General features: G+C 41.2%; 2 protein-coding genes across 2 annotated transcripts in view; both read left to right on the top strand.

Moving 5' to 3' along the window:
• The window catches only part of TANGO6 (transport and golgi organization 6 homolog), a 170,478-nt gene that overhangs the window by 67,363 nt on the left and 76,894 nt on the right, over nucleotides 1–26,221 (top strand). Inside the window, exons 13-14 of the mRNA XM_082606990.1 lie at nucleotides 3,509–4,024; nucleotides 6,623–6,680. Coding sequence (XP_082463116.1) covers nucleotides 3,509–4,024; nucleotides 6,623–6,680 — 574 coding nt within the window. The remainder of the gene's footprint in view (nucleotides 1–3,508; nucleotides 4,025–6,622; nucleotides 6,681–26,221) is intronic.
• LOC309794866 (non-histone chromosomal protein HMG-14-like) lies at nucleotides 842–1,443 on the top strand (the record flags this gene model as incomplete). The annotated part of the gene is made up of 1 exon (XM_082606757.1): nucleotides 842–1,443. The coding sequence occupies one exon, from the start codon at nucleotides 842–844 to the stop codon at nucleotides 1,139–1,141; it is 300 nt and encodes a 99-aa protein (XP_082462883.1). The 3' UTR covers nucleotides 1,142–1,443.

The following is a 26,221-nucleotide window of genomic DNA, read 5'->3' as shown; positions in this document are numbered from 1 at the left end:
TTATAAGGCAATTATTAGAAGGCAAGAGGGTGCCAAGGGCCATCAACTTGAAAGCACTCATTTGGGCACAATATTTGCTGAGAGGAGAATAAAGCCTGCTATAAAGAATATTTCCTTGGATAATTAACTTTGTCCACCGGTTGCTCTAACAACCATCAACAGAAATGTCATCCTTGTCTGGGATCAGGAAAATTAGCTCTGTCGGAGAAAGAGCAGTGGAAAGAAAGTCAGGAGGTCATGCCCATTTCTGCCATTTCTCAGTTTCTGGAGCTAAACAGTTTCCCTTTCTGGGTTGCCTGTAAACAGTGAGATCAGACTAAATAACCTTTTTTTAAAAGGTTTTATTTATTTATTTATTTATTTATTTGGTTGCACTGGGTCTTAGTTGCGGCAGGCAGGCTCCTTAGTTACAGGAGGTGGGCTCCTTAGTTGTGGCTCACAGGCTCCTTAGTTGTGGCATGCAAACTCTTAGTTGCAGCATGCATGTGGGATCTAGTTCCCAGACCAGGGATGGAAACTGGGCCCCCTGCATAGGGAGCACAGAGTCTTAACCACTGCACCACGAGGGAAGTCCTGAGACTTCCCTCTAAATAACCTTTGAGATCCTTCAAAAAAAAAAAATTAGTTGACTATATTTGTGTAGGTCTATCTCTGGGCTCTCTATTCTGTGCCATTGGTCTATCTGTATCTTTTTAAGAAGAAATTGTAACAGAAATGAAAAAGAAGGGGCGGCGGGAGGAGAGGCAGCGGCCAGGCAGCCCAGCTTCGCGAAGGCTCTCAGGTGCGCCGCGGCCTGCAGGCACCTGGCATGTACCCGGCATGCGCCCGCCCCGCCGTCACGATGCCCAAGAGGAAGGTCAGCTCCACCGAGGGGGCAGCGAAGGAGGAGCCCAAGAGGAGATTGGCAAGGTTGTCAGCTAAACCGACTCCTGCAAAAGTGGAAATGAAGCCAAAAAAGGCGGCAGGAAAGGATAAATCTTCGAACAAAAAAGTGCAAACAAAAGGGAAAAGGGGAGCAAAGGCAAAAGAGGCTGAAGTGGCTAACCAAGAGACTAAAGAAGACTTACCTGCAGAAAATGAAGAAACTAAAAATGAGGAGAGCCCAGCTTCTGATGAAGCAGGAGAGAAAGAAGCTGTCTGATTAATATCAGACACCTGGTCCTGTCATTGGTCCCTGTCTCCCTTCTTGTACAATCCAGAGGAATATTTTTATCAACTATTTTGTAAATGCAAGTTTTTTAGTAGCTCTAGAAAACATTTATAAAAAGGAGGGAATCCCACCTCATCCCATTTTTTAAGTGTAAATACTTTTCTTTAAGAGGTGAAATCATTTTCTGGTTGTTTATTTTTTGGTACAACCAGAAAATAGTGGGATATTGAATATGGGAGGCTTTGATTGTCTTGGGTGTCAGCTTAACATTCCACAGATGGAGGGTAGCTTTTCTATCCTATAATACAAAGCATACTATATGGCAGTTTGGAGTCAGTTGTGCATTTAATGTCTTAAACACTTTAAATTACTTCTCTTCCCATGTTGTTTTTGGTAGAATTGCTTCCTAAAGCAAACCATTCACCCCTTGATCTTGGCTTTCCTAGGCAGAACTTTGTTCACTCTGTAACATCTTTGGTTGTGGTAGTCCAGTTCTTCTAGTAACTGTTAATGTGCTGTGAATGATTGACAATTTGAGTATGTAGTGTATATGATATTAAATTGTGAATTAGTGGGACTTATGATGTAACAGCATATCAATATTTGAAGATATTGGTACTTGATATCCTGTGAAGGAAAATTTGCCTCCAAATTTTAAGCTGGAAAGTCACTGGAATAACTGTTCAGAAAAGAATCACAACTACATGATTGTTTAGATTTTTGGTACGTATGTTGAGAACTGTGTACAAATTGAAGTATCTGTGTACTGATCCTCAAAACAACCAATAAAATCTCAATTATGAAAGAAAAGAAATGAGGGCTTCCCTGGTGGCGCAGTGGTTAAGAATCTGCCTGCCAGTGCAGGGGACATGGGTTCCAGCCCTGGTCTGGGAAGATCCCACATGCCACGGAGCAACTAAGCCCGTGTACCACAACTACTTAGCCTGCGCTCTAGAGCCCATGAGCCACAACTTCTGAGCCCACGTGCCACAACTACTGAAGCCCTATCTTCTTTTTTCATTTTCTATTTATTTGTTTGTTTACTTGTTTATTTATTTTTGGCTGCGTTGGGTCTTCGTTGCTGCCCACGGGCTTTCTCTAGTTGCAGAGAGCAGGGTCTACTCTTTGTTGCAGTACACGGGCTTCTCATGGCAGTAGCTTCTCTTGTTGCAGAGCACGGGCTCTAGGCATGTGGGCTTCAGTAGTTGTGGTGTGTGGGCTCAGCAGTTGTGGCTCGCGGGCCCTAGAGCACAGGCTCATTAGTTGTGAAGCATGGGCTTAGTTGCTCCGCGGCATGTGGGATCTTCCTGGACCAGGAATCGAACCCATGTCCCCTGCATTGGCAGGCAGATTCTTAACCACTGCGCCACCACGGAAGTCCCTCCCCCACCCCATTTAAAATATAAATAATAATAGTAATGGGCTTCTCTGGTGGCGCAGTGGTTGAGAGTCCGCCTGCCGATGCAGGGGACACGGGTTCATGCCCCGGTCCGGGAAGATCCCACATGCCGCGGAATGGCTAGGCCCGTGAGCCATGGCCACTGAGCCTGCGCATCCGGAGCCTGTGCTCCGCAACAGGAGAGGCTGCAACAGTGAGAGGCCCGTGTACCGCAAAATAAGTAAATAAATAAATAAATAAATAATAATAGTAACTATATCATAAGGCCATGAATATGTATGTGTATTTTTTGTTTATTGTCTTTATTTTTAAAACATACACATAGCACTTACTGTGTATCAGGCACTAAGTACTTTGCTAATATGAACTCATCTTTTTATGGCAAAAGGGACATGAAATTTAAAAATACAGTAATACAATAAAAATCAAAATATAAAAGAATTTCACCATACGACTGGGTATTAAAATATGTTATGGTAAGAAGAGCTGTAAGAGACAAACAGTCTAAGATGTAAGTGGGTACAAAGGATGAAAACAGGCTATTCACAGAAGAAGAAATGCAGACAGTTAATAAACATGGAAGGATGCTTAACAGCACTGTTAGTCTGGTTAATGCAAATTAAAATAATAAGCAGCCATGTTTTGCCCATCAGATTGTAAAAATTAAGACTAATAATATGCGGGGGAGTGGGGAGGGGAAAAAAAGAGTAATAATTTGCATTACGGATATATATTTTTTTAACTTAGAAAAGTACCTGCACAAGGTAAGTATTCAATAAATGTTAGCTGTAATTATTCGACCATAGTATTAGAGTACCAGACTCAGGCTATATGCTGATTACACCAGGAACAAGGTCTCGTTCCTACTCCTTTTTCTCAGGATCTGTTGCCTTGTGCTTAGGTCATATTAACATCCGCTATGTTAATTTGGATTTGGCATTTTTCATTTCATTTTGTAGTTGAAGTCAAATGAATTTGCCATTCTGAAGCAATTGCTGCCTCTGTTGGAGAAGGTCTCCAACACATACCCTGACCCTGTCATCCAAGAACTCGCCGTTGATCTCCGCATCACCATCTCTACCCACGGAGCCTTTTCCACTGAGGCTGTCAGTGTGGCTGCCCAGAGTACCCTGAACAAAAAGGATCCAGAAGGGAAAAAGGAAGAGCAGCAACAAACCAGTCATGAAAAATACAGCAATGTGTCTTATAACCACCTTGAACAACAGCGAAGCCATTGCACATCCAACCAAACAAGCCTGACACCTAATGCTCCACTCGTTCCTCAGGAAGTCCGTGAGCCCAGCATCACTACAAACCAGAAGTCAGGAAGCATAACCACAGAACAGCTCCAGGAAGCTCTTTTATCAGCTTATGATCCTCAAATTCCAACACGGGCTGCTGCCCTGAGAACTCTTTCTCGCTGGATAGAGCAGAGAGAACCAAAAGCCCTTGAGATGCAGGAGAAGCTTCTCAAGGTGAGTAGAACACCACACACGTGCGTGCGCACGCGCGCGCGCACACACGCGCACACACACACACCCCCCACACCCCCCACACCCCCCACCCCACTTTCCAGGAGCCTTGACTTGTATCAAGCACTGTCCTAGGCCACCCTTGGGGAAATTGTAATTGTTCTGTGGAGGCAAGACTCAGACACAGGAAAGACTTAGATACACATGAGACTCAATTGAACATGAGCAGAGTGTCAGAACTTTTACAGGCAAGAAACCCTGTAGACAGTCAGGAGAAGGAGAGAGTGGAAATCTGGAGGAAGTAGATCTTGACATGGCTTCACAAACTAGTAACGTTTGAGCCAATGAAAGAAGACCCTGAGCAAATTCTCAGAGCAAATTCCTTTTCTGGTAGATAAGGCCACTTTCAACACTGTGACCAGCCAAGATAAGCTACCTGTTTTTTCTGGGCCCCTTTCAGAGGGGCTTTGGACAGAACTGAGTCCCCTCCCCACTTTCCCTCCATCACAGTGAAAAGGCTGTTCTTTATATCGTGGATTTATGTGGGAGACTGTATGTGCTTAGTTGGGGATCTTTTCCCTTTTGTGGAAATTGTCCTGACTTCAGTATGGGTTAGAGGTTAAGAGCCAAGGGTCTAGAGACGACTGATCAAATCGCAGATCATTTTCTTGGACAAAGTCACTTAAACTTTCTGAGCCTCGATTTTTACATCTGAAAAGTGAGGATAATTGTAATGCATTTTATGTTGAAAGATTTAAAATAAAATAATTTGGGAATTCCCTGGCATCCAATGGTTAGGACGTGGCGCTTTCATTGCCAGGACCCGGGTTCAGTCTCTGATCAGGGAACTGAGATCCCGCAAGCCGCACCGCACAGCCTAAACAAATAAATATGTAAATAAAATACTCCCTGTAAAGCATGAATTATAGTGGCGAGCACATAATGAGCACCCAGTAAAGGTTTAGTAGTATCATTATTATGTTATTACTATTATCTTTTCCATATACTCTAGCCATTAGACTAAGAACTATAATTCTGATTGAAAATATTTCTTTTTAGCCACTGAAGTATTAGAACCAGTAGTGTAATGATAACTTCTGTTTATTGAGCCAGGCCCTGTGCCTTTCAGACCTTATCTGTAATCCTGGCAACGACCAAAATACTAACATTATCCTCATTTTATACGTGAGAAAACTGAGGCACAGAAATGTGCCAAGGATTTGCTGTCATTGAAATGTTGCTGAAAACCTCAAATTATATATCTCCTTTGAGTAATCATTAAAAATATGCCTTCACACACCTATTTAGATAGTTAATGCTATGGACATCTTTGGAGTTTTCTTTAGCTAACTTAACTTTCATCTGCTGTACATAATTGGTCATCAAGTCCTGTCAATTCTTTTTTCAAGAAGTCTTTCAAATGTATCCGTTCCTCTTCATTCCCATGGCTACTACCCTGGATTAAGCTTCTCTTACTCCATACATGATTTCCACCCCTTCCAACCTGGCCATCTTCCCAACTTAACTAATCTTGGGCTCTCCCTAACATGCCACAGATGTGGAGACCAGCAGTATCAAGTTGATATCAAGAATTGCTGTTCCTGTAAAGGACACATCACTATATATGGAAAGACACACACCCCTCTTCTAGATACCAAGCAGGAGGGACATGGGCATATGGCCACTGTCTTCCTCTGGCCCTTGTGTTAGGGCCTAATCCTAACATGTCAACTGTCATATCTTCTAGATAAGCAGTACCCACTGTGGTTGACGTGCCCTGGTGGGTTCCTAAATTATGAGATGTGTTGAGAGTAATTTGTCACTGATGTCAGTTGAAGTGCTGAAATTTGCAAAAGATTTTAAAAACTAGAACAGATTCAAGGTTATCCCAATTATATCTCCATCTTGCACTTGCATTTCCATACACTTTCTGAGTGCAAGAGAAAAGGATCAAATTATAGCAGGTGTGCCATTAATTGGACATAACCCCAAACCTGGCCTCTGTGTATCAGGGCCTGTAGTCTGTCATGTCATATCTAAGAATAGGCTATCTGCTGTGGGCTATAGTGGAAAAAATGTTGAAAATTGTTCTTCCAGAATTTGGCTTCCATGCCTATTCTTTTTTTTTTTTTTTTTTTTTTTTTTTTTTTTTTTGCGGTATGCGGGCCTCTCACTGCTGTGGCCTCCCCCGCCGCGGAGCACAGGCTCCGGACGCGCAGGCCCAGCGGCCATGGCTCACGGGCCCAGCCGCTCCGCGGCACACGGGATCCTCCCAGACCGGGGCACGAACCCGTATCCCCTGCATCGGCAGGCGGACTCTCAACCACTGCGCCACCAGGGAGGCCCTCCATGCCTATTCTTGGTGTATACTCAACAACTTCAAGAAGTATCTCCCCTATAATCGCTACCCTCTTTTAGCTATTATAATAATGGGACTTCAAACGTATATACTGTTTTCCCTACAAGATTCTAAAGTCAGACTGATATCTCGCTACACCAAAGAGGAGGAAAAGCATTTATTTTTTTGAGGCTGCTCTGAGGGTCTCTTAAATCTTGCTTGCTGTTTGTGAATCATATCACTGCTGTGTTCTGTGGTTCCAGATATTCTTGGAGAACTTGGAGCATGAAGACACCTTTATATATCTGTCTGCCATTCAGGGTAAGTTAGTCCTGGTTAAAGGACTTTGAGTTTGTGGACCAAAGATTATATCACGTATGTTTGCACAAAATCTCTAAATTCCTAGAGCCACAGACTGCTGGACATTTTGTCCCTCTTCCCGTCTCCTAGCTAGGACTTGATTTCAGTCATGATAATAATATTCCTGGAGAGTTCCTAAAGGGGTCCTACAGAGTTTCAGTATCTCATAATGATGAGGAAGCCTTTATTTATGCTTACTTATCATTCTATAGATTAAATCCCATTCCCTCTAATTCAAGGAGGTAAAGAATGGCTCACACATGAGCTCTCATGTTGGCCTTTTAGGAACCTGACTGCTGTCACTGTGCACCTTTGTCCTGTCTTTTTTTTTTTTTTTTTTTTTGGCTGTGTTGGGTCTTCATTGCTGCGCATGGGCCCTCTCTAGTTGAAGTGAGTAGGGGCCACTCTTCATTGCACTGCGCGGGCTTCTCATTGTGGTGGCCTCTCCCGTTGGGAGCACGGGCTCTAGGCGTGAGGGCTCAGTAGTTGTGGCACACGGGCCCAGCTGCTCCGTGACATGTGGGATCTTCCCGGACCAGGGCTTGAACCCGTGTCCCCTGCATTGGCAGGCACACTCCTAACCTCTGTGCCACCAGGGAAGCCCTGCTCTGTCTTTAAGCTAAAAGAATCTCAGAATATAAAATATTTCATCATTAAAACATTTTTTGCAATAATTTTATTTCTCTTTTGTGATTCTTTGTTGTTCTCATCTCCATTAATTTGTGGATTTCAAATCTGGAGAGAGGCCTCATGAAAAGGGGTAAGAAGCAGACATGGTGAGAAGGCAGAATTAACTCACAGTTTCTCTTGACTCCATCAGTGTGGTATAGTCCTCAGGGGCTGGGGGCTGGAGATGGATCACCAGGATGCACCACCCCTTCCCCTGCTTCTCAGCTGTATGAACTTTGGCAAATTACTTAATCCCTCTGGGCTTCAATTTCTTACCTGTAAAAAGGGAGCTAAGTAGGAAGGTAAAATGGTACAGCTGCTTCAGAAAACAATCTGGCAGTTCCTTGATAAGATAAATGTAGAGTTGTCACTTGACCCAGCAATTCTAAGTATTCACCCTTGAGAAATGAAAACATATGTCCACACGAAAACTTGTACATGAATGTTCATAATAGCCAAAAGGTGGAAACAATCCAAATGTCCACCATTTGATGAATGGATAGACAAAATGTGGTATATACTTACAGTGGAATATTATTCAGCCAAAAATAATAATGAAGTACTGAGACATGTTACAGCATGGATTAACCTTGAAAACATTATAGGTGAAAGAAGCCAGTCACAAAAAAAACCACATATTGTATGGTTCCTTTATATGAAATGTCCAGAATAGGTAAATTTATGGAGACAGAAAGTAGATTAGTAGTTGTCTAGGGCTAGGGAGAAAGGGGAAAGGTTTGGGAGGTGACAGCTAAAGGGTACAGGGTTTCCTTATGGGGTGATGAAAACATTCTAAAATTGATTGTGGTGATGTTTGTACAGCTCTGTTAGTATGCTAGGAACTATTGAATTGTATATTTTAAATTGGTGAATTTTATGGTATGTGAATTGTATCTCAGTAAAGCTATCACCAAAAAAATAATAAAATAAAATTTGATGAGGATAAGCTGGGCATTGACATATATACACTACCAGATGTAAAACAGATAGCTAGTGGGAAGCTGCTGCATAGCACAGGGAGATCAGCTCGGTGCTTTGTGACCACCTAGAAGGGTGGGATAGGGAGGGTGGGAAGGAGACACAAGAGGGAGGAGATATGGGGACATATGTATATGTATAGCTGATTCACTTTGTTATACAGCAGAAACTAACACAGCAATGTAAAGCAATTATACTCCAATAAAGATGTTTAAAAAAAATTTAATGAGGAGGAGAGGGATGAAACTGTCAGAGATTAAGGAGATTAAATATAATATGGTAAATAGGATCCTGGAACAGAAAAAGGACACTAGGGAAAAACTAAGAGACTCTGAGTAAATTATGGACTTTAGTTGGTAATGAAATGTCAGTATTAGTTCATTAATTGTGATAATGTATCATGCTAATGTAAAACTTAATAATAGGGGCAACTGGGTATGCAGTATATGGGAACCCTCTGTGCATCTTCTCAATAAATCCATAAATCTAAAACTATTCTATCATTAAAAGTTTATAAAGGGGGCTAACATTAAATGAGTTAATATCTTGAAAGTGCTTAATGCATATTAAGTGTTCGATATGTTAGCTATTATGATTTTAATGTTATCATCATCATCATATCACTACTATTTCTAATTGTTAGATTGCTAGGTAATAATGTGGTGATATGTGTAACTTCTCTGAGCTAAAGCTTGAGTAGGTCGATTCTGTCAGGTAGTTCCTGCTACATGATAGATTACTGCAACACCCAGTATTTATTTATTTATTATCATTTATTTATTATCATGTATTATCACTCATTTATTATCATTCATGAATCTGTAGACAAATGGGGTTCAGCTGGCCTGGTCTGGGCTGGGCAGCCCTGCCGCTCCCTGCAGGTCGGTGGGCTGCAGTAGCTCTGCTGCACCTGTTCCGGATCGTCCCGGGTCCAGGGCCTCCCAGGGCGCATTCGTGTGGTGATGGCAGAAGTGTATGAGAACGAGAATAAACTCGAGAGGCCTCTTCAGGCCTAAGCTTGGAACTGACACCCTGTCACTTCTGCCTCATTCTGATGGCTAAAGCAAGTCATGTAGCCCAACCCAAAAGTCAAGGGATGGAGAAATATACTCTGTCCCTTTAGTGGGACAAACTGCCAAGTCACGGAGCAAAGGACATGGATGCAGGGAGGGGTGAAGAATTGAAGCCAGTAATGCAGTCCTTCAGGCAAGGTTCTCTGTGAGCACAAAGGCATGTGCAGCTCCTTACTGGCTACTTATTTCTTGGTGTAGTTTGGGTATCCTCTATGCAGACCTGGAAGTTGAAACTTAAGAGAGAGTTCAGAGGGGAAAGTGTACAGCAATGAAGGCCTGAGCCTTGGAATTCATTCTTTACTCAACAAACATTTATTGTGCACCTACTATATAGTACAAAACACTTTCACAGTGAGTTTCATGACTTAGTTAAAAACAAGAAGACATTCTTCAAAGGAGACAAAATAGGGCTTCCCTGGTGGCGCAGTGGTTGAGAGTCCACCTGCCGATGCAGGGGACACGGGTTCATGCCCCGGTCCAGGAAGATCCCACATGCCATGGAGCGGCTGGGCCCGTGAGCCATGGCCGCTGAGCCTGTGCGTCCGGAGCCTGTGCTCTGCAACGGGAGAGGCCACAACAGTGAGAGGCCCACGTATGGCAAAAAAAAAAAAGGAGACAAAATAACCAGTCACAGAGATAAAAGAACAGCTAGGCAGAGCAGAAGAGTGGAGCATGTCCAGAGAGAAAGTAATTACAGGCAGCTGAGAGGTCACAGAGACCAAAAACTGAGATAAGCCTGAGGGCTCGATGGGGCTCAGGAAGCCACATGACAATGAATGGCATTTATGGAAATCAAATAAATCAATGAGGCCAGAACCTAAAATGCTGATAATTAATAAGTCAGAAAACAAGTCATCCTGTACTTTTTCCAGGAAACTGTAATACTGTCAAGGAGATGTTTCTCATTGATTTTTTTTTTTTTTTTTTTTTGCACAAGATTTTCAGGAAGCAGTGGTGTGTCATTCTCACACAGCAACATTGCTGTTTGGAATAAACCTCTTAGCTGATTAACCCACTGAGCTCATTAGCCTCTAGGGTCTGCTATAGAAATCACAACTGTTGGTTTTGTGTTTGTTTTTACTACTTTTAATTGGTGGGCTAATCAGTTAGTAGCTAATTTGGGGATGAAGAACATGGGAGGTAGAGGTCTAATTTCTGTTCTCTGCACGCCATGGCAGACAAGTTTGAATTAATTGATGTTTTTGGTGTTTGTAACATGCACTTAAAGGCCAAGGCCTTAGGTGAATTTCCTATTAAGAAAGGAAAGAGCTGAATTTTCCCACCTGCATTTCCGATTTCGTTTGCCCAGGCCTAAAACTCCAGAGCCAAGCCATTCTGGATGCCCAGTCAGACAAGACCAGCCCATGTGTAAATGTCCTGTAGTACAAGGGGGCTTGGCTGTGGTTTGAGTAGCATTAGTTTTGGGGAGTATGAGTAAGTGTGTGTATAAAGTCTTACTCTTCTAGGCTGACTGAATGTTTCCATGTAAAAGTTACAAGGTATCCTTTGCTTGCTTTATTTGTTATTTTGGATCTCTTTTGTAGTTTCTCACCAACTTTGTTTGCAGTCAAGGCACAGAGCAGAGGGGAATTAAATAAGCTCATTCATTCAACAGATATTTATTGATGCCTGATACAGGAATGTCTGATGTACGTATTATCTGTACATCACAACAATCTGAGAACTAAGTTCCCTATGAGTTAAAATTTAATTTTATGAAATACCGCATCTCTTTTTAGTCCTACTGAGAAAGTGATGGTTGATTTAGTTCTCATAGCAGCTGCTCCCAGACACTCAAGGCAGCTTCTTCGGGCAGAGAATTTTATACAAGTTGCTGAGTTCCAGTTACAATCCAGAGTTTATAAATAGAACACTTAATCTTAGACTGTGTCCTTTAAGTGTCTCTCCTTTTTAGACTTCTTATATACTCTTTTTCTCATTGTTTTATCATCATCATTATATAAGTTAATACATTCTTATTGTTTTAAAAACATTTAAATGGCAAGAAAGTGTGTAAGATAAAAAGTGGCAGTCTTTCTCTTCTCCAAAATAGGATTTAAAATATGTCCTTAAGAGTCCCATAATGGGGACTTCCCTGGTGGCGCAGTGGTTAAGAATCCACCTGCCAGTGCAGGGCACATGGGTTTGAGCCCTGGTCCGGGAAGATCCCATATGCTTTAGAGCAGCTAAGCCTGTGCACCACAACTGCTGAGCCTGCTTTCTAGAGCCCACGAGTCACAACTACTGAGCCCGCGTGCCCCAACTACTGAAGCCCCTGCGCTCTAGAGCCCATGCTCCGCAAAAAGAGAAGCAACCACAATGAGAAACCCGCATACCACAACTAAGAGTAGCCCCTGCTCGCCGCAACTAGAGAAAGCCCATGTGCAGCAACGAAGACCCAACGCAGCCAAAAATAAATAAATAAATAAATTAATTAATTAAAAAAAAAAGAGTCCCATAGGACTTGAGGATATGGGGAGGGGGAAGGGTAAGCTGTGACAAAGTGAGAGAGTGGCATGGACATATATACACTACCAAACGTAAAATAGATAACTAGTGGGAAGCAGCCTCATAGCATGGAGATCAGCTCCATGGTTTGTGACCACCTAGAGGGGTGGGATCGGGAGGGTGGGAGGGAGGGAGACGCAAGAGGGAAGAGATATGGGAACATATGTATATGTATAACTGATCCACTTTGTTATAAAGCAGAAACTAACACACCATTGTAAAGCAATTATACTCCAATAAAGATGTTAAAAAAAAAAAAAGAGCCCCATAATGTATATTTGATGTTTGGGGCATTTTCCACATTTCAGTCTTAAAATAGATGTTCAGTAATGAATGTGATAAATAAATACACGATCTTCAAATAAGATATTATAGCCAAGTTATTTATCTTAGTGTGCATCTGCTTGTGTGTCCTCGCAGTCACTTTTAATTATTTAAAGAACATTTTGAAAGCAACACCAGTGATAGATGCATTTCAGGGATCCAAGTGATCCCCATCGGTGTCAAAAGAATCTTTGGACGAAACTACTAGGCTCGTGGAAAAAAGGAAAGAAACCCTAGGCTCTGAGCCAAGCCTGGGAGGGGAAAGTATGCCAGTGTGTGTAGTGAAGAGAATCTAGACATCTTGACATGCTTGAACAAATTACACTAACTCTTCTACCCTTTTCCCTTCCCAGAAGAGTTTTCATTTCTGGCAAAAGAGCCAAGGGGAGGGAAGGCAAAAGGCCTGGAAGGGAGGAAAGTAGATACAAGGTGAAATTGTTTTTACAGAGTTTCAAACTGAGCAGGGTTACAAGTCTTAACTTGTCAGAGACTGAACTCCCTATCCATTCTCAGATTTCTACTTCAAATAAACGAAGTTGGGCAACCATTAACTGAAAATAATTTTATCCCTTGAAGGACCATCTAATTGGATCGGGCATTGAAATTTGGAATGTAGTCCTGTGAAGTTTATCATCTCCATTTATGTCCTTGAAATGGGAAGATTTCTTTTGTGTCCAGACCTTGTATCACCTAATTAACAAATGGGCATTTAACGAATGTCTCTCATATATGCTAGCTCAGTAAATTCTTGGAGTAGTTCTGGGAAATAGACATTATCCCCATTTTTTAAACTTCTTATTTGAGATTTAATTTACACACATGAAATTCACCCATTTAGAATGTGCAATTCAGTGGTTTCTGGTATATTTAGAGATTTGTGCAACCATCACCACTATCTAATTTTAGAACTTTTCATCATCTCAAAAAGAAACCCTATATCCATTATCAGTGAGTTCCCATTCCTCACTCCCCCTTGCCCCTGGGAACCACTAATCTACTTTTTGTCTCTATGGATTTGCCTATTCTGGACTTTTCATAATATAGAATGTGTGGACTTTTTTGTCTGGTTCTTTTCACTTAGCATAACATTTGTGAGGTTCATCCATGTTGTAGCATGTATCAGGACCTCATTCCTTTTCATGGCTGAATAATATTCCATTGTACTATTGATTAACCACATTTTGTTTATCCATTCATCAGTTGATGGACATTTGAGTTGTTTTTACTTTTAAGCTGTTATGAGGAACACTGTAATGAATATTGGTGTACAAGTTTTTGTGTGGACATACGTTTTGATTGCTCCTGGGTATACATGAGGGAATGGAATTACTGGGTTATATCGTAATTCTATGTTTAACCCTTTGAGGAACTGTCAAACTGTTTTCCAAAGTGGCTGCACCATTTTACTTTCCCACGAGCAATGTATGAGAGTTTCAATTTCTCTACATCCTGACCAATACTTGTTATTGTAGAAGATCCTTTTATTATAGCCATATTAGTAAGTGTGAAGTGGTATCTCATAGTGATTTTGATTTGCACTTCTCTAATGACTGATGAGGCTGAGCATCTTTTCATGAGCTTATTTTGCATTTCTGTATCTTCTTTGGAAAGATGTCTATTCAGATTCTTTGCCCATTTTTTTCCTTTGCCCATTTTTAAATTGGATTATTTGTCTTTCTGTTATTTAGTTGTAAGAATTCATATATTCTGGAAACATGTACTTTATCAAGTATACGGATTGGAGATATTTTCTGCCATTCAGTGGGTTGTCTTTTCTCTTACTAATGGTGTCATTTGAAGCACTAAACTTCTTACTTTCTTTTTCTTTTTAAAAAAAATTTATTATTTATTTGGCTGCGCCTGGTCTTAGTTGCGTCATGAGGGATCTTTAGTTGTGGCATGCAGGCTCTCAGTTGTGGCTGCATGCGGGATCCAGCTCCCTGACCAGGGATCGAACCCAGGCCCCTGCCATTGGGAGCTTGGAGTCCCACCCACTGGACCACCAAGGGAGTCCCCTAAACTTCTTACTTTTGATGAAGTCCAGCTTATCAGTTTCCTCTCTTATTACTTTCACTTTTGGTGTCATTTCTAACAAATCATTGCCTAACCCAAGATAATGGAGATTTACTTCTGTGTTTTTTTCCAAGAGGTTTATTGTTTTGGCTCTTAACGTTTAAGTCTATGATCCATTTTGAGTTAATTTTTAGGTGTGATGAGAGATATCCTCTTTTTATAGCTAAAAATTCTGAGACTTACATAGGTTAAGTCCACTTTCCAAGATTACATAGCAAGTAATTTGAACCTTGTTGTTGACCTTCAAATCTTGTCCCCTCCTCTCCAATACACTTGGTTACTCTAGAACTTTTCAAATAATGATAGAATTTGCTCCTCTTGTTGTGCTTTTAAAGATAGAAAACATATTATGATTATGATTATCAATATTTATTAAAAGTGAATAATGCTTAATCATCTATAAAGCTTTGATTCTGTAAACAATCTTGAAATATAATAAAAGCAGATATAATTTTTTTATAAATGAAGAATTGACTTGCCTACAGTCATAAAAGTTGGGAGAGTGGTGGAGCTGGGACCAGACCCATATCTCAGGGATTCCCAGTCCATTGTACCTTATCTTAACTACAGCTCAAGTGAAATATATTATGCCTCTTCCCTTTCTCCAAGTCAGAGATTGTATTTTAAAGCTCAAAATACTTGTGTTTTACATGAGCTCTTTTTTTTTTCTTTTTTTGCGGTACATGGGCCTCTCCCTGCTGTGGCCTCTCCCGTTGCGGAGCACAGGCCCCGGACACGCAGGCCAAGCGGCCATGGCTCACGGGCCCAGCCGCACCGTGGCATGCGGGACCCTCCCAGACCGGGGCACGAACCCGTGTCCCCTGCATCGGCAGGCGGACTCTCAACCACTGCGCCACCAGGGAAGCCCCCTCTTTTTTTAAAAAATAAATTTATTTTATTTATTTTTATTTTTGGCTGTGTTGGGTCTTTGTTGCTGCGCACAGACCTTCTCTAGCTGAGGCAAGCAGGGGCCACTCTTCGTTGCAGTGCGTGGGCCTCTCATTGCGGTGGCTTCTCTTGTTGCGGAGCACGGGCTCTAGGTGCGTGGGCCTCAGCAGTTGTGGCACGCAGGCTCAATAGTTGTGGCTCGCGGGCTCTAGAGCTCAGGCTCAGCAGCTGTGGTACACAGGCCTAGTTGCTCCACAGCATGTGGGATCTTCTCGGACCAGGGCTTGAACACGTGTCGCCTGCATTGGCAGACGGACTCTCAACCACTGCACCACCAGGGAAGCTCCTGAGCTCATTTTTGAAATATCTGTCCACTGGTTTCCTCTATCAGTTGAAGATTGATACACTCAGATTTACATCAGAATATTTGGCAATTTAGTACTTTTACCTGCAAGTAAAAGATAACTGACTACTTCAGGTTTAGTTATTTTCACTTTCTAAGATTTCCCGGGATAATTGCCATATACAAGAAATGGAAATAAGTATTATAGAAGTAACCACTTATTATTGTGTGCCAGTCATAGTAATTCTACAAGTTAGGAATTTTTATCCCTATCTTACAGATGAGGGAACCGAGGCTCAAAGAGGTTAAGGAACTGGCCCAAAGTGACACAAATACCAAGTGTCAAATACCATGATTTGAATCTTAAGTCTATCCAGCTCTGAAGACTATGCTCTTGCCACAGGGAAAAATAATTAATCCTAAAATAGTTGTTCCTGTTTCCAAGGCACAGGGCTGAGTTTTCAGATGGTCTGAGGTATAGGAGAGCCAGGCCTGTCTATGAGAAATGGTTTCACTACAAAGGATCTCTTCCTATAGCTTAATAATATGCTGATCTCATTTGCTTGATTTGTGTGTGGTTTTACTCATTTAGCAAATGAGCACAGTATTTTTTTTTTTTTTTGCAGTACATGGGCCTCTCACTGCTGTGGCCTCTCCCGCCACGGAGCACAGGCTCCGGACGCGCAGGCCCAGCAGCCATGGCTCATGGGCCTAGCCGCTCCGTGGCACGCGGGATCCTCCCAGACCGGGGCACGAACCTGCGTCCCCTGCATTGGCAGGTGAACTCTCAGACAGTATTATTTTTTAAGCAATCTCTGTGTGTATCTTTGAAACTCATCTTCCATTAGTGGAATAAGTATGTTACCTCACACTGCCTGTCCTTCTTCCCACTGCTGGTCATTATTGTTTCAGCACTGGAGACATCAGCATCATTTTAGGAGTATCAGGAAAGAGCCCGCAGAACAATCTTGGGATTTATGCAGTTTACTGAGATTGTGGATTAGGAAAACATGTAGCTTTCTGTATAGAATTTTTGATATTTGTTACATTTCTGATGCCAATAAATTACATTTAAAAATTATTTTTTTAAAAAGGATACACTTTTTTTAATGTTTAAATTATTTATTTATTTATTTTAGGCTGCATTGGGTCTTCGTTGTTGCGCATGGGCTTTAGTTGCAGTGAGCGGGGGCTACTCTTCGTTGCAGTGCACAGGCTTCTCGTTGCAGTGGCTTCTCTTGTTGTGGAGCATGCTCTAGGTGCGTGGGTTTCAGTAGTTGTGGCACGTGGGCTCAGTAGTTGTGGCTCGCGGGCTTAGTTGCTCCATCGCATGTGGGATCTTCCCGGACCAGGGCTCGAACCTGTGTCCCCTGCATTGGCAGGCGGATTCTTAATCACTGCACCACCAGGGAAGCCCTAAAATTACTTAATTTAAAATAATACAAATTATGAGGCTGTGTAGAAATGGAACCCTTATACACTGCTGGTAGAAACATAAAATGGTGCAGCTCCTCTGCAGAACAGTCTGGCAGTTCTCAGAAGGTTAAACACAGTTACTGTACGATCTACCAATTCCACTCCTAGATATATACCCAAGAGAAATGAAAACATATATCCACACAAAAGCTTATATGTGAATATAATTCATATATATTATTCATAATAGCCAAAAAGTAGTGTCCACTGAAAAAAATGCACAACCTAAAAGTTAAGAATTATGTTTTATTTGCTGGACTTTCTGAGGACTTCAAGCCTGGGACACAGCATCTCAGATAACTCTGAGAGATTGCTCTGAAGAGGTAAGGGAAGAGCCAGGATAAATAGGAGTTTTTGCAACAAAGACCAGGTAGTTGGAACATCAAAAGATTACTGTTAGTTAAAGAAAAACCAGATATGTCAAGTTATGGAATTTAGTGCTTTTCTATGTATAGGAAGATGCAAGAGTCTGGGCTCACGGAAATCATTCCCTTGATATGCACCTCAACTATCTGGGGCCAGCATCCTGTGCTTTCTCATCCTAAGTCTCCTCAGAGTGCACCGTCAGGGGTGGTTGCAGCTGGGGTGGCTGCAGCAGTTAACTGCTAGATGGCAGGCTTCCTGTTTCTATCCTATGTTCCTCAGGGCTCATCATCAGGGAGGCTGTAATGTGATGGCTTGATGGCTGCAACATCCTTTGTTTATTGATAGGGCAGGCAATATTTTTCATTCACAGTAGAAGCAACCTAAGTATCTACCACCTGATGAATGGACAAATTAAATATGGCATACCTATGCGGTGGAATATTATTTAGTGATAAAAAAGAATGAAGTGGACTCTCCTGGTGGTGCAGTGGTTAAGAATCCACCTGCCAATTCAGGGGACATGGGTTTGAGCCCTGGTCCGGGAAGATCCCACATACCATGGAGCAGCTAAGCCCGTGAGCCACAACTACTGAGCCTGCGCTCTAGAGCCCACGAGCAACAACTAATGAGCCCACATGCCACAACTACTGAAGCCTGCATGCCTAGAGCCCGTGCTCTGCAACAAGAGAAGCCACTGCAATGAGAAGCCCACACACTGCAACGAAGAGTAGCCCCCACTTGCCACAAGTAGAGAAAGCCCACATGCAGCAATGAAGAAAGCCCAACACAGCCAAAAGAAAAAAAATTATTTTTAAAAAAAGAATGAAGTACTGATTCATGGTACAAAGTGGATGAATGTTCAAAATATGGTAAATGAAAGGAGCCATACACAAAAGGCCGCATTTTGTATGAAATGTCCAGAATAGGCAAATCCATAGAGATAGAAGGCAGGTTTGTGGTTCCCAGAGAATGGGAGGAGAGGGGAATGGGGAGTGACTGATAATGGATATGAGGTTTCTTTGGGGAGATGATAAAACGTTTGGAATTAGATAGTGGTGATCATTGCACAACCTTGTAATGTACTAAAGATCACTGACTCGGGCTTCCCTGGTGGCGCAGTGGTTGAGAGTCCGCCTGCCGTTGCAGGGGACACGGGTTCGAGCCCCGGTCCGGGAAGATCCCACATGCTGTGGAGCGGCTAGCCCTGTGAGCCATGGCCGCTGAGCCTGCGCGTCCGGAGCCTGTGCTCCGCAACGGGAGAGGCCACAACAGTGAGAGGCCCGCGTACCGCAAAAAAAAAAAAAAAAAAAAAAAAAAAAAGATCACTGACATATACTTTTTTTTTCAGTGTTAATAGTTTATTAATTCTCTTGCATCCATTCATTGCTTCATTTAACAAACACACCTCTAGTGCCACCAGCTATGCCAGGCTCTGTGCTAGGTTTGGGAGATACAGAAGTAGGTCACATATTTCTCTCTTAAGACACTAATACACTGTAGAGATGGTCACCTAGATAATTGTAAGCTAATGAAAAGCACTACAATAAAACTGCATGAAAGTATTGAGAGAGTCCAGAGGAGGCAGTAGCAAAGATCAACATGAAGACCCCGAAATCTGGATCCCTGAAGTGTTTGGTGGAAGTGTTGTATTGTCTACATCAGATCCAAAGTGCTGTTTTCAACAGGAGGCGCTTCTTCCCTCTCCTGATTAATTTTTTTTAACATCTTTATTGGAGTATAATTGCTTTACAATGGTGTGTTAGTTTCTGCTGTATAACAAAGTGAATACGTATACATATGTTCCCATATCTCCTCCCTCTTGCGTCTCCCTCCCACCCTCCCTATCCCACCCTTCTAGTTGGTCACAAGGCACCCAGCTGATCTCCCTGTGCTATGTGGCTGCTTCCCACTAGCTATCTGTTTTACATTTGGGAGTGTATATATGTCCATGCCACTCTCTCACTTCGTCCCAGCTTACCCCTCCCCCTCCCCGTGTCCTCAAGTCCATTTTCTACATCTGCATCTTTATTCCTGTCCTGCCCCAGGTTCTTCAGAACCATTTTTTTTTCTTAGATTCCATATATACGTGTTAGCATACAGTATTTGTTTTTCTCTTTCTGACTTACTTCACTCTGTATGACAGTCTCTAGGTCCATCCACTTCACTACAAATAACTCAATTTCGTTTCTTTTTATGGCTGAGTAATATTCCATTGTATATATGTACCACATCTTCTTTATCCATTCATCTGTCGATGGACACTTAGGTTGCTTCCACGTCCTGGCTATTGTAAATAGTGCTGCAACGAACATTGTGGTACATGACTCTCTTTGAATTATGGTTTTCTCAGGGTACATGCCCAGTAGTGGGATAGCTGGGTCATATGCTAGTTCTATTTTTAGTTTTTTAAGGAGCCTCCATACTGTTCTCCACAGTGGTTGTATCAACTTACATTCCCACCAACAGTGCAAGAGGGTTCCCTTTTCTCCACACTCTCTCCAGCATTTATTGTTTGTAGATTTTTTGATGATGGCCATTCTGACCAGTGTGAGGTGATACCTCGTTGTAGTTTTGATTTGCATTTCTCTAATGATTAGTGATGTTGAGCATCCTTTCATGTGTTTGTTGGCAATCTGTATATCTTCTTTGGAGAAATGTCGCTTTAGGTCTTCTGCCCATTTTTGGATTGGGTTGTTTGTTTTTTTTGATATTGAGCTGCATGAGCTGCTTGTATATTTTGGAGATTAATCCTTTGTCAGTTGCTTCATTTGCAAGTATTTTAGAAATAGAAAATAAACTTAGGAAAACCAGAACAGTAGTTTTTCATGGAGCTCTTGGGATTGTGAATAGGGACGGGCAGGGTTTAGAATGTGGAGATGGAGTGAGGGGACTGAGGCTGAAAGAAAAGTGGATGTAGGAAGATGTTCAAGAGCAGGGCAAGTATAAAGACAAGTAAGGTAAGCAGTTCAAATTGTTAGTGGAGCAAAGTGGACAGGAAGGGGAGAAGTGGGATTTGCTGGAATGCAGAAGCTGTCGAAATGCCAAGACAAGGCATCTAAGCTTTCTGTGTGGGCTCTAGGAGGGCTTTAAAGGTTTGCTGCCAGTCCACCAGTAATGTCTTGGTGATGGACTGCCTGGATTTGAAAGCAGCATGCTTGTTGATGGTTATTACTTTTATTCCCTTTATTCGTATTTTCATTCATGATTTATTGAGCACCAGCCACATATCAGATGTAACTTACATTAATTCATTTACTCTTCATCATAACCCTATAAGAGTCAATATCTTTATCTCCCCATTTCTCAGACAAAGAAACCAAAGCTCAAAGGTTGTTACCAGTAAAAGGCCAACCAGTGAGTGATGGAGTCTGGCATCTACTCCAGAGCCAAGGCCTTATACCTCTCTGCACCTACCTCCTCTCTCCAGTCCATTTTCCTACCTTTCTGAAATCACCATGGCCTCTGCTCTTACAGACAATAACATTAAGCTATGGAACCAGTGGATCTTGACATTTCCTGCTAAGCGATTAAATACTTAATTTCTTGGTTTCCAGGGCTCATTTCACATTTTTTTACCTCCTATTCATGCAAGCTAGCTGTCACAAGGGCAGGATTCGTTACCTATAAGGCATTTATGAGACACCTTGGGATAAAACGTCAGTTGCTTACATGTCTACTTTACAAGCTATTAAGAAGGTGTAAGTACCTTCCCTGCAGAACAGCTATTTAAATTTTGCCCTGGAGCCACCCTTTCTTTAGTAAAGTTGGAATTTGAAGACAAGTTAAGAAGGATAAAATAGCAAGAGAGCTCTCAACTAAAATAGCAAGTTCCTCTTTAGACTTATCTTTAAAGCACAGTATTCCTTTACTCTCTAAGGAATCAGTCCATTTTACTGGAACTACATAGAGTCAACAGCTGGAGGGTCACCCTGCTCTTGCTTTGCCCTCCCAAACTAAAGTGCTTACCATACCCTTCATTTCAAAAACAAATTAATCTCACCAGATGTGATTAAGATGATTCTTAAAGCTGTTCACACACTTAATAAGCCCAATTTTTTATTCATCCTGACATAGTTCCTTTTGTTGCTGAATCATAGGTTTAACATTTTTAACTGATTGAAGCATCAGTTTCCCCCTCTGTGGTCATGTTGAGATCTTGGGCAGTGGTGGAAAAGTGCACTTAAATGGTGTACAGTTTGGGCAACTCATTTTTAGATTTTTACATTAGACGTTTACACTTGGTTTTGTTTCCTGGCCTTGTGGCATCTCTGCTGTCCCCGAGGAGGCTGGAAGGTTGGGAATGAACTGAGCATCAGGGAATAGATCACAGACTCTGCACTACTAAAGACATAATTAGGTCATCTCTCCCGTCCACCTGCCAGGGCATGATTGCTAAAGTTTTCTTCCTTAGGAGAAGGCTGTTTCAGAAGCACTTTTACACTTTATGTCCAACTTCTGTTTTCCATTATTGATAACCTGACTTTAGACAGTGACAGAAAGATTTGTAAAATATTTTTGGCCATTGGTTTTTTTCTTAATGGTTTTAAATGTTCATTCACTCAACAAATATTCATTGACCACCTACTCTGGAATATATAGTCCAAGGCAGGGAGGAGGAGGGGGACAAATGCCAATCAAAAAGTCACACAAACAAATGTGAAATGTGGCTTTGACAGGTGATGTGAAGAAAGGTACAGTGATATGAGAGCCTGTGTTAGAGACGTTTTACCTGATAGAAAGGGGCAGGAGGAGGTGACCCGTGAGCTGAGGTCTAATAGATGATTAGGAATTAACCTAGTAAAGGAGGGAGGGAACAGTAATCCAGACTGAGGGAACAGCAAAGAAGCAATGCTGTGCCAGGGGGAGGAGACTGCAGACAGGAAGGACCCTGAAGATCAGTGATGAAGTCGGGGTGGACTGGGTAGGCTTTTTTTTTTCTCTCTTTCATTGAGCCTTCTCTAAAAATACCATGGTAAAACAAGACTCTACTGCTTTAAAAACAGCAACAAAGGATTTGAAAAATCACTGTCTTAGGCCATCTACCTGACCTATCAAGGAAGTTTTATAACCCATATCACAGGTGATGTGTCATGTGACACATACCTTTCATCACGTTCCCACCCCTGTCAGATTGCTGTCTCTCTTTAAGCCTGTTTTCCTGAAATGCAATGAGTATGTTTGGCTGTCTCTACAAATCTCTGAACTCAGTTGTCCAACACACAGCCCCAAACCATTACGAAAAATATTCTCATTGCAGATGACAAAGGTAAAACCATATGGAGTTATTTTAGGTCAGTGGTTTTCAAATAATTTTTTAAAGCAGCAGAATCCATTTTTCAATTGAGATCTAACATGAAGGCATCAGAAACGCAAATGATTTTTATTTTCTTCTTTGTGCCTTTTTCTTATATTTTTTCATGTTTTCTAGTATGAACATTGATTGCTTTTATTATCAGAAGATAATGGCTTTTAAATTATGTAGCCATTTAGGAAAACTGAATCGTTTTATGATAACAAGTTTCAGGGACCAGCACAGATTGAAACAGATGGCTCCCTCTGTTACAGTACCCCTGTTGACCTTTTCACAACTAGGGATTACTAAGGCACAGGGTGACCGTGGCTATTTCTCCATGAAATTATATGATAACAGCAGAAACCTTACTGACGAACAGATGTTTTTCCCAAGTGGAGCTTCTCTTAATGAAATGGTTGCTTAGAAACCAGACCATAATAATAACTTTTCTATATTTAGTTTGTAAAGTGATTCAGTTTGCAAAATTACTAAGTCAGGGAATACTAATTAGATAAAATTGAGTATATCCATTACTTCTTGTCTTGCAGTTGAGCAACCAAATGATTAAATTAGCAGCAAAATTTTGTCCAGATGTGTCTATCCAGATGCTATTCATAACAAAGACATATAAGGAAAACGAGAGCTCATAGAGCCATCCTGCTCTACTCTTAACTATATGATTCTCTAGTGGCACCATGTGTTTGCTCTTTCACCAATTTGTATTAGAAGCTGTTACATGTAACACTAGGTTGCTGAGAGGATCAGTTAGGTCAGTGGGTCAAAAATTGTACATGAAAGTAACCTCAAGTTGAGCTCAGCGAGACAGCAGTGTAAAGGAAAGGCTCAAGAGTGAAGATGCTTGTTTAAGGTGACAGGTTTGATAAATGGAAAATCTTAACATGCTAAATATTACTAACAACAAAGAAACCTCAGTATGCGCCATATTCGTCAGGTGCATTAAATCTTACATTCAAACTAGACAAAAATCTAGAAGAAAATACATTTCTGTCTTCCATTTCCAATAATGATGAGATACCTCAGCTGAAAACAGTTTTTATGCAGGGTAGCATATTTAAAACACTTTAAAAGCATAAACGAGCTAACAAGAAAGCAGTGAATTACCAGGCCAACATCTTAAGAGAAAGCCAGACCCTAAAAGGTAGAGGGAGCTTAAGAACCTGCATTTGCCCTCAGGGTATTTGCTGAAATTCATTTTTAGTTTCATGCTCTTGAAGGTCAAACCTGCAGAAATGAAAGCCTGTGTAGTCCCAACTTGAAGTGGGGAGTCAAACAGAAGACCTCCAACATTAAGCTTAGACCCCAAAGGAATACACCTTCAGATGAATCAGACGTAAAAATGGTACCCTTTCACCTCATCCCCAGGGACTGAGAGGGGCATTGTCTTGTCGCTAGAGACACTGTAATCACAGCACGGTCCACCTTTCCTGCAGGTTTGCATTATTGGGATTCAGGAAAGTTCAAGCTGGGAATTAGAGTTTAAGATGTTTATATACTGGTAGTGTCTGTGGATGTCTTACAAGAACAAAAGCATATCTCTGTGAAAGAAGGGACCTTCACCCTAGACCCCAAAGAATCCTCAAAATAATTTTTACTTTTATTTTTTAATTTTTAATGATTAAAAATTTTATTGTGGTACTATTTAACAAAAAATTTGCTATACTAACCATTTTTATTTTATTTTATTTATTTTTGGCTGTGTTGGGTCTTCATTTCTGTGTGAGGGCTTTCTCTAGTTGCAGCAAGCAGTGGCCACTCTTCATCGCGGTGTGCGGGCCTCTCACTGTCGCGGCCTCTCTTGTTGCGGAGCGCAGGCTCAGTAGTTGTGGCTCACGGGCCTAGTTGCTCCGCGGCATGTGGGATCTTCCCAGACCAGGGCTCGAACCTGTGTCCCCTGCATTGGCACGCAGATTCTCAACCGCTGCGCCACCAGGGAAGCCCAATATACTAACCAGTTTTAAATGTGCAGTTTAGTGGCATTAAACATATCCACAATGTTGTATAATTGCTATCTGTTTCCAAAACTTTTTCATCACCCCACACAGAAACTCTTAACCATTAAGCAATAACTCTCCATTCTTCCTCTCATAATAATTATTTAATTAATAATTATTGTATGTTTAATTATGTACAGTAATTAAAATATATTCACAAAATAACCAAGCACAAGGAAACAAGGTCCCAGAAGACTTTAGATGTTGGACTTATCACACACAAATTATTAATTAACCAGGCTTCCTGTATTCATAGAAAAACAAGACAAGCTTGAAAATATCTTCGGGGATAGGAAACAATCAAAGTTGATGTAGCAGATTTGAAAAATAAACCAGATAGAATGCCTAAAAAGTAGAATAACTAAAATTAAAATTTCAGTGGATGAGTTTTACAGCAGACAGCTAAGAGAGAATTAATGAACCAGAAGGTAGAAAGGAAGACATTATGCAGAATGCAGCACAGAGAGACAATATTTAGTCTCTGGATGGAGAAGTCAAAAAGGAAGGATTAATAGATTTCATCTCTTAAAAGTTTAAAACTCATTCACGTCGAAAATAATTTAACCTTAATTAAAATGTAAAGTATAGTTAAAGAAAAAAGATTTGCAACAAGAAGGACAAACCTAAATATGTAGAGACAGAAAATAGATTTGTGGTTGCCTAGAACAGGGAGTCTGGGCAGAAAAAGAAAGTAACTGCTTGGGTAGGAGGTTTCTTTTTGGAGTGATGAAAATCTTCCAGAATTAGACAGTGATGATGGTTGCAGAGCTATGTGAATGTACTAAAAACTACTGAATCATATACATTAAAAGGGTGAATTTTATGGTATATGAATTACATCTCAATAAACTTTTTTTTTAAAAGGACAAGCAGTTAAGCCTCTATATATAAAGAGTTCATAGTGATTAATAAGAAAAATATCCAGTAGATAAATGGATAAAAAAATAAATAGGCAATTCATGGTAGAGGAATATAAGTAATAAAAATTTGAGAAATGTTTCTAATAGGCAAAGAAATGTAGATTAAAATAATAATGAAATACAGGTTTTTTTGTACCATTTCAAAAAACACAGATTTTTTTTTTCTTAATGGGACTATCCAGGGCTGGCCAATTGTATTGAAATGCACACACTTGAACACTCTTGGTAGGAGAATTAATAGGAACATTTTTGGAATGCAGCTTTGAAAATGTTTATACACTTGCAGCCAGTTCTTTTTCTTTGGGGAATCTACCCTAAGAGTATAAATGGGAGTTAGGTGCCTATACTAATTCTGTCTTTAAAAGTCTATGAAATTTTTCCACACATGAATAATTATGCAAATGGCTCTCAGTCCCAGGGGCAGCTCGCAATTGAAGAACCCCGAGCTTTTTGCAGCATAGCTCCCTTGTCCCCTTCTCTAAGAAGCCCCACCCCTTCCTACACCCTTTTTTAATTTCTCTCTCTGTGTTCTTGTTACACCCAAACATGCTGTACTAACCACACTGTCTTGTAATCATT

This window comes from Mesoplodon mirus (assembly GCF_964341445.2).
Source record: "Mesoplodon mirus genome assembly, chromosome: 19".
Taxonomy (NCBI): Eukaryota; Metazoa; Chordata; class Mammalia; order Artiodactyla; family Ziphiidae; genus Mesoplodon; species Mesoplodon mirus.
Note: the sequence above shows the minus strand (reverse complement) of the source record. Positions and strands in the feature narration are given on the sequence as shown.